A 9,054-nucleotide genomic window follows, 5' to 3' on the forward strand; every position below is an offset into this window, starting at 1 on the left:
TTTGGGTACGAACATAAGCTCAGCTCTTTCTCAGCTCAGTACGGGTCATGACAAAATCAACGGGGTTGAGGACTTCGAGTCTAGGCTAAGCTCAATCAGAACCTGGCCGCACCCCAGCATAGTATGGAGCTTTGTTTGGTCGCTCAGCTCGGCTAACAGCTCAGTCTTCCAGATCAGGAAAGCCAAAAACTAAGACCTAAGCTAAAGATTTTCCCTCCCTGGGTCAGCACATCCTATAACTTTATCATCTTAAACTCAGCACAGCTGAATGGTATTAAGCTCAGAGTAATCAGGGGCCACCGAGAGCTCAGGCAACCACGAGCTTTTGGTCTTCAACGTCAGCTCGACTTGAGGGGGGGGACTCGTGATACCCCCGGATTGAGGATGGGCTCGGCCCGCTCTCGGTAGCCCACCTAGTTGAAGACCCGGCTTTCGTAGAAGCACGGGAGGTCATCAAGCCGACCTCCCATATTAGCAGTCCCATCAATCAGAAAGGTCAGCCGACCTCCTATGCCGATCTCCGGTGCCGACCTCTCACACTAAAGCCGAGCCGACCTCCGAGATTATGGTATGGGTGTGATTGGAAACATCTCGGCCGAGCTCCCATATGGGCCCACACTTCAGGCGGACTCATGCCGGAGAAAGCCCTTACTCATGCAGTAGCGCGTAGCCCACAGAAATCAAAGCCCATTAAAGATCTAATCAAATCTGACACAAGATCTAATCAAATCTGGCTCAAGATATTATCAAATCTTTCAAGATTCTGAGGATCCAAAACCTACCAAATCAGGACTCTATCGTTTTCCTATAAATACCAGGTTCCGTTCATTGTTTATTCATTCATATATTCACATTCTCTCAGCAAACATATTATTCTCTCAAATTTTCTATTCTCTGACTTGAGCGTCGGAGGGGCTACGCCGGAACAACCTTCCGGCCCCTCTTCTAACGTTCTTGCTCGTTTTGCTAGATTTCGAGAGTCCAATCCGAGCTCCCCGAGGGATGTGCCTACCTCCCAGCCAGCGTTCCAAGGCCTGATCCAAGCTCTCCAAGCAATGATCTGACCTGCCAGTTAGCATCACCGATTTTAGCATCATCAAGTCTTTAGACCGAAAATTCAATCACTGGAACAAGAGGGGACCAAATGTCCGCCACTCAAGTATTAGCAGCCTCTCGTTTCAAATTCAGAGTGAACATAAAAATGTCATGAGTACGTGTTTGCTCAATGTACCGTTAATTAATTGTGTTATTTTGAAAAATAAACTGTCTTTGAAATAATAATAATAATTGTTTTTTTACCTCCCAAAAATTTAAATGGAAAATTGTAAAACTATATAATTTTCTTTTTTCCTAGACACGCAAAAAAAAAAAAAAGGGTATCCCACTGGCATAAGTTGGAAGTGATGTCATGCACAACTTTGATCCAATTCATATTAATCAGGTTCGTTGACATTTCCCATTACCATATAAACTATTCAATTTAGTTGGAACTTAGGAAGTACAAACAATTAACATACGGCAAACAGATTTCAGCAATAATGATTTATTGAATTCACACTTTCCAATAATAAATAAGAAAGTAGAGTATCGTTCTTTGTCGTAGCTTGGTAGATGATATTTATATAAAAATGTTATCATCAACTCAGCACATAAATTTTGTGTTTGTTGTGTGTGATGAGTGATGAATCGTGACAATTTATTCATACATCATAGTTTAATAAATGACCATAATTAACTATTATGCACACGTGTCATGTATTGAACGTGAATGTAAATAACATAAACTTTCCTCTCGTGGCCTTTAATTTAAATATTGAAAAATTAAAAGTCAAAAGTTTGATGTTTTAAATACTTAAAATCGGGTGAGAATGTATAAAGTCTATATTAAATAACATTAGTGGCGTACATTTGCTTTCGATTGCATCTGATTACTTTTAAATAAAGTGAATAGTTGGGATTTACTTTTATGTTGGATCCGATCGCTTTCCTTTTTTTTTAAAAAAATAAATATTAAAATAAAGTTGTCCAAACTCATGAGAATCTCGATGTTCAAGCCCAATTGAGCCTAACCATTCTTCTAGATTATATGATTTTTCTAAACTAAGTGTGAAATTAGTTGTCGAAACACACAAACAAATCTCCATATCGATATAATTAACAACTTTGACATTTTTAAAGTGATGAATTATCTAAATTATAATTTGATTTATATGTCTATTATCGAGTCGAGTTTAGTCTGAATTCTCTATATTTTTTTATCATCAAACTTTTTAAATATAATCTATTTGAAATCGCGAGTTCCTCTGACTGGTTACAAGAGATCGATTTCACAAGTTATTTTTTATGAAAAATAATTTCATCATTTGAATTAGTTTCATGGATCACTTTTAACCATTTTCCGATCATTGATTTTTTTCCCCGTTCTTCTAATTTGTGATTAAATTTAAACGACTAATTAAGAAATGCAATCCACGTGGCATCATAATAATGGTTTTGGTAATTAATGCGATTTTTTTTAACAAAAAGTCTAGAGTCAGCGTCCACCCAATGCATCGCTGCCGTTGATGAGGCTAGCTTGATCGTACGGTCGTGAATTCCAGAGCCTTTAGTGGGATTTAGGAAATTTCCAAAGTGGGTCAACCGTATCCCACATGATGTCTCCCATTTTAGTCAGCCTTTCTTAAAATAAAATAATAAATATTTTTTATTTTATTAAAAAAAATTTTCTTTTTAATCTCCAATTTATGGGAACTTTCAGAAATACCCGTTTCACCCCTAAACTGTCTCCTTCCGATAAATTTTAGAAAAATAACATTTTTAAACATAATGTTTTAAAATTTTTATTTGGTATTCCATTTTTCCATGTACCTAAGGGTCATTTTACCAAAGAAGATAATAAAGGAGAATTGAAGTAGTAGTGCTTTTTATGTAAATTTAGCTTGACTTGATATTGACGTATCAAATCGTTTATTGCACCTAACTTCATGTTTAATCAATAATAGAGTATATTTTTCATGAAACGGTCTCACAAATTTTTATCTGTGAGACGTGTTAACCTACCGATATTCACAATAAAAAGTAATACTCTTAGCATAAAAAGTAATATTTTTAATTGATGACCCAAATAAAAGATCCGTCTCACAAAATACGACTCATGAGACCGTCTCACACAAGTTTTTGCATCAATAGTATATTGGGAAACCTAATTGTTGAAATTTTAAAAATTATTCTCACTCGGAGAATCTTGACCTAATTCATTTTCATTCAAATAAATACAAATTGTTTCAAAAGGTAACATAAAATTCGATTTTAAATGAGAAAACTGTGATTGAGTAAGAGTCAAACGAAAAATGGACACTATTTACTTTTTATATGGTAATTGTGAGAGATGCTTTTTAACACTCGACTCCGATGCCACGCCAATCTCAACTTTGTATAATTAGTTAGTACGTTGCCCTTCACAAATTGTACAGAGATTTGGAAGCAAGTAAAATAGATCTGGCAATACTAATTTCCTCGATATTCCACTCAAAGGGTCCCCCACCTCTCCCATTTTCAACAGAAAAGCCAGATTTCACATAGAAAGTTTCAAAGACCCAATATCAGCCGTTGGATAGTAATGAACCTTTGACTATCGTCCGGTTACCCTTTCGTCTTCTCCCATATATCACCCCCTCAGTCTCCTCTCCTCTTCCCATTCACATTTCTCTCCTGTTTGAATTCCCTCGACAAAACTGAATAATTTACAGCAGAAAACTCTCCGGATTGGATTTTTGGGGTGACACTTTTCATCAGTCAGCAGAATATGGCCGTGGAATTTCTCGGCTATTCCAATCTCAACGACCAAATGGCGGTTCAAGATGCTGCGTTTGCTGGGATTAAATCAATGGAGCATTTGATTCAAGCGATGTCTCACAAGCAGCAGCAGAGCCAAAATCAGCAACTGGACTGCAAAGAAATAACCGATTTCACGGTTTCCAAGTTCAAAAAGGTTATTTCAATTCTCAACCGTACCGGGCATGCCCGATTCCGCCGTGCTCCTGTTCAACCGCTGCCTTACTCCGACGAGTCTACTGCTCCTCAGTTTCATACCCGAACATCTGGATCTTACCAACTTCAAAATCCGGCTTCTGGAATCTACCAACATCAGCCTCTGAGTTTGTTCCCGAAGTCCACTACACCTGCGGCGACGCAGCCTTCGACGCTTGATTTCTCCAAGCCGTCGGTGATGGCCTTAGGGAAGGACACGTCTGAGGTAATGGGAAAGGAAGGGTTTAGCTTATCGACGGCGGGGACGACATCGGGAAACTCGTCTTCGACTTTCTTGTCTTCGATTACTGGTGAAGGGAGCGTTTCAAATGGAAAGGGTGGGTCACCGTCGACGATCCTGGCTCCCGCTGTTTCCGCCGGGAAGCCGCCTCTGTCAGGGAAGAGATGCCGGGAGCATGACCACTCTGAAAACTTCTCCGGCAAGATTTCGGGTTCCGGCCGCTGCCACTGCAAAAAGAGGTAATTTCATACCATATTTTTTCAGCTGAAACATCTTATAAAAATCATATATAACAAAATGACTAAAATATCTTTGCTCATGAAATTGAAACTAGATTGTTAGGAAGTAAAACTATCGATAATCTCATGTGCACATAAAAAAAACTTGGGCAACGGAATTTTGACCCTGTCACTTGGCGTTATTGAAGAAGGCCATGCGCTAGCTGGCACATAGGAAAAATCAAAATTGGGTAGAAACAAATTGGACAGATAATAAAAGCAGAACCGTAAGAAATGCTTGCATGAAAAATTAGTTCGATTTCTGCTGCCTCACGTTCCTTGGCAATTTATTACGGATTTAAGTGCAGAAATGTATCGAACGAAGGAACCCTTTCATGTTAAAATTGCGCCATTGTCTCTGCAGGAAACTGAGGGTGAAGAAAACCATTAGAGTGCCAGCCATCAGCTCAAAAGTTGCAGATATACCCGCGGACGATTACTCGTGGAGAAAATATGGTCAAAAACCAATCAAAGGATCCCCATACCCACGGTAATTTCAGTTCACCAACGCTTAATCTACCTTAGACGGAACGAATCCACGTTAATCGGGAAACAGTTTGGCTAATCAATCTTCTTACGCCAATTTTCAGGGGTTATTATCGATGTAGTACGGTGAGGGATTGCCCGGCGAGGAAGCATGTGGAGAGGGCGAATGATGATCCAACGATGCTGATTGTTACTTACGACGGGGAGCACCGGCATGTGCAAGGTGTGTTGCCGGAGATCCCTGACGGCGGCAGTGGCGCCAAGCTTGTTTTCTAGTCAACCCCGAGGTTGAATTGAAGATCGTGGAGGGGGATGTGGCAGTTGTTGTAATTTGATTAGAATATGAGGGGCCGTGTGCGAGCGAACATATTTTTAATTTTGTAGGAGTAGTGGACTTGAACAGTTAAAAGGAAATTGCTTCATTTTGTATATTTCTCGTTAGTTCTAAAATTGAAGAATTTATTTACGTTTTGAGTTCATTATTATATTTATATATAGTGACACTTACTTGAGAAAACAAAAGTGAGGTAAGTAAATTATTCGGTAACATTTTCCTCTGCCTTTTTTATTACGGATGGATATTTTGTGAGACGATCTCACGAATTTTTATTTGTGAGACGGGTCAATTCTATCGATATTCGTAATAAAAAATAATATTTTTAGCACAAAAAGTAATATTTTTTCATTCATGAGGTAAATAAGATATTCGTTTCACAAAATACGATCCGTGAGACCGTTTCACACAGATTTTTGTGATGAACATAACATATCTTTTTTTAAAATAAGTTTTACATGAAAAGGTCTTACAAATTTATTTGTTTGAGATATTGATTGTCTTATAGCTCTATATTTTGAGAAGTTGATTTATATTTGAAGCAAAAAATTAGTATTTGTGTCATGAAAAATAATTTTTTCATGGAACTAGTGTGATATTATGTCTATCTCAAGTAATATCTATAACGATGCCGTCCTGATTCGACTTTGAGACTTGTTATTAGTATAATAATCGTAGGATTGTTATATTTTTTAATTTGAAATCAATTTAGTATTTTCTTTTTATTTTTTTATTATGTTATATAAATAAAATTGTGGGAGTCGGAAAGTCAAAAAGGTTGAGTAAAGAATATGGAAACTAGAACACATCACAAAATTATTGCTATTTATTCGCACAACCAAGTCATGTGACCGTCTTTGACCTGCCTTCTTTCTTTGACTTTTAATTTTTAAATATAATTTTTTAAATATAATATAAATGATAATCAGAAATAGGAAGAAATGTCGAAACTGAATAATCCAGAACAAATTATCGATACGCGAAATCCATAAAATAAGGTTTTTATTACTAAAATATTAGAATACATTTCTCATAACATAGTCTCTAAGATCTATTTTTATGAGACATGTCACTACGATCTATATTTAAAATAAAAATTATAATTTTAACATAAAAATAATACATCTTTATGAATCGGATAGAGTTGAATTTTTTTTTTATAAAATAGATAGTAAAACGGTGTCACATGATATTTGTGCAAATATTAAAAGACGTACCCAAAAAGTTTAATCTAGTGGGTGATTTTATTTCCCATTTTCACCGTCTGATCGGTATTACTTTTGTCGATTCTTTAACAAATAAAATAAATAAATACCCAAATAGGAACTGACGAATCATCATATGTGTAAACAAACACACATTATTTCATATTCATCCCGATCTTTTCAACAATATAGATGGCATTACGAATTATAAAACCCATTTTTTTATATATATAAAAAAGAATAGAGTAAAAATTAATTAACAATCTCAACATATAAATTGAAAATAACATTAAAAACATCACACTAAAATTTCATGATCATACAAAATAATTGCACTGAAATATGTAATACTAGCAAGAAAAACAATCAAATATTTGTAAGAAACGAAAAAGATCGATTAACTTCCTCAATATCATGTTACGGTAATTTAATATAACTTAGATTATTAAAAATAATGGGTTGAACTAATTAAACGTTTTGATCCAAAATTTAAATGCCACTAAGTCGGGTTTGGGTCAGCAGATTAAAATTCGATAGAGTAATATAAAGTTGTGATTTTTTTCTTGAAAGTATAAAGTTTTGAATCTTTTTCGATTTCTCTTAGCTGCATTGATGGGTTGTATTATTGCTTTTGTGTTTCTGGAACAAAATCTGTTGAAATTTGGTGAATTTAAAGAATGAAAGCTGAGTTATACAAGAACCCAGATTAATTTTTTGTTCTCTAGTTGTTTAATTCAGCCTCAAGGAGCTAGAAATACTAGCAAAGGTGTGGAAAAGATCAAGTTTTACCTGTGGCTGGAGAATTTGAATATTTTTTTGAAAATAGAGGTTTGGGTTGAGTTGTTTGTAATTTGATTGATTGGTCCCTATGGATAATGGTGTAGAAAATTTGGTATCTGCTTGGAAGTTTTTAAAAGCCAGGGTAGAAAAATCCAAGGCCTTGGGATTGTCTTCAGAAAAAGCTGGTCTAAGATTAGACGAGATCAACCGAAGAATGCCGTGTTTGGAAGTGGCGATTCAGCCGATAAGGGCTCAAAGAGATGACCTTCGTGCTGTTGGTGGTCACATTAATCGCGCCTTGGTTCATGCTACCGCGGTTCTTAAGTTTTTTGATGCCATTCATGGTCTTGAAAAATCGTTGCCCGATCCTCAATCTGATCTTCCAGGCTATCTTGGCGTGCTTAAACGGCTCAAAGAGGCATTGAGGTTCTTGGGAGAAAACTGTGGAATGGCGATTCAGTGGTTGGCTGGTATTGTTGAGTATCTGGAGGATCATAAGATGGCGGATGAGTGGTTTATTTCAAGTTTAAAGAAGGCACTTGAGAATCTTTGGGAACTCGAGGGCGGTAAAGAAACGGGTCCTACTTGATGGGGGCCTGCTTCAAGTTTCTTTGGACAGATTGGCTGATCGACACTTGTTGTCTGAGAATAGCATGCCGTTGCCTATGGCCTCTCCAATCCTTGAAAATAAACACTGGTTTATAGATTATGTTGATATCAATCCGGATGTGTTCTTGTGTTTCTCTCAGCTTTCTTTGGTGTTCCTTGTTTTCTCACCATTTAATTTTTTCCATCTTAATCCTCTTTGGTAGATTTTGCTTCGGGTCGCTACCCCATTTAACATTGGATTCCTTTGTTCACTGTTTTGAAATTGGTCTTAACTAGTTTAACAATGTGCCTGACTAGTTTCTCATTCTCATTTTACCAACACATAATCAGTTGGCACAAAACCTCAGCTTCAATCTTTAAAAGCTGCTGCATCAAGACCAGAGCAACAGTCTGGAACAGCAATGCCTGTAAAACCTTCAGTTTCAACAAAAGGGCCACCAATTAACCCTTTAAGTGATGATTCAATGGTCAAAGCTACTGCAGTTGCTTCTGGGGCACGCATAGCTACGGCTACTGATGCTTCATCTCTACTCGAGGCTGCTCGTTCTCAAAATGTTGTCCATATAAAAACTGGAGTTGGTTCTGCGATAAAATCTTCTTCTACAAGCATAACAAATCAACTGTCAAGTAATGTACATTTCATTTGCAATGGACTGGCAAAAGCTCCAATCTCCTCTCCTGCTGCTGCTATACCATTTGTTTCAAGACCTGCTGAAGCTTCGAAAATATAAGGTTACTCTACCAATCCTGTTGTACCAGCAGTTCAGCCTAAGCCAATTATGTCAGCTGGGGTGTCGAATGCTGCAACCTCTACTCCATCCATTGAACTTGCCAAAACTAAAGATATTGCAGTTATTACCTCAGCAAGTGAGACAAAAGATCCCATCCAAAAAGCAGAAGGCTGTAATCGAGATGATATGTCAGTTGATGATCAATCATCTCAATCGGAAGAAAAGTCGAAAAACATCAATCCTCTGCCTCAGGTAATATATCGAAGGAAAATGCTTCAGGAGATCAAAATAACATTTCCTTGTCCGATCAAACTCCAGACAATCAAGTTCCTTTACCATGCTCAGAAGTCGTTGAAGGTGA

The 9,054-nt window shown here is 37.0% G+C and overlaps 2 protein-coding genes across 3 annotated transcripts; both read left to right on the forward strand.

Annotated features, from left to right (window-relative positions):
* The first annotated feature begins 3,683 nt into the window (after window positions 1-3,683).
* LOC142555559 (putative WRKY transcription factor 11) lies at window positions 3,684-5,500 on the forward strand. Its single transcript, XM_075666476.1, has 3 exons — window positions 3,684-4,509; window positions 4,913-5,038; window positions 5,139-5,500. The coding sequence occupies exons 1-3, from the start codon at window positions 3,806-3,808 to the stop codon at window positions 5,308-5,310; spliced, it is 1,002 nt and encodes a 333-aa protein (XP_075522591.1). The 5' UTR covers window positions 3,684-3,805; the 3' UTR covers window positions 5,311-5,500.
* A 1,617-nt stretch (window positions 5,501-7,117) lies between these two features.
* Window positions 7,118-9,054, forward strand: LOC142556630 (exocyst complex component EXO70I-like). 2 transcript variants are annotated; one of them, XM_075668108.1, is made up of 2 exons: window positions 7,118-8,694; window positions 8,806-9,054. In XM_075668108.1, exon 1 carries the CDS (start codon window positions 7,442-7,444, stop codon window positions 7,940-7,942), a length of 501 nt encoding a protein of 166 aa, XP_075524223.1. In that variant the 5' UTR covers window positions 7,118-7,441; the 3' UTR covers window positions 7,943-8,694; window positions 8,806-9,054. The 2 variants fall into 2 exon arrangements, with proteins under 2 accessions (XP_075524223.1, XP_075524224.1); XM_075668109.1 differs by having other exon boundaries at window positions 8,815-9,054.

The sequence above is a fragment of the Primulina tabacum genome, chromosome 9 (assembly GCF_025594145.1).
Source record: "Primulina tabacum isolate GXHZ01 chromosome 9, ASM2559414v2, whole genome shotgun sequence".
Classification (NCBI taxonomy): domain Eukaryota; kingdom Viridiplantae; phylum Streptophyta; class Magnoliopsida; order Lamiales; family Gesneriaceae; genus Primulina; species Primulina tabacum.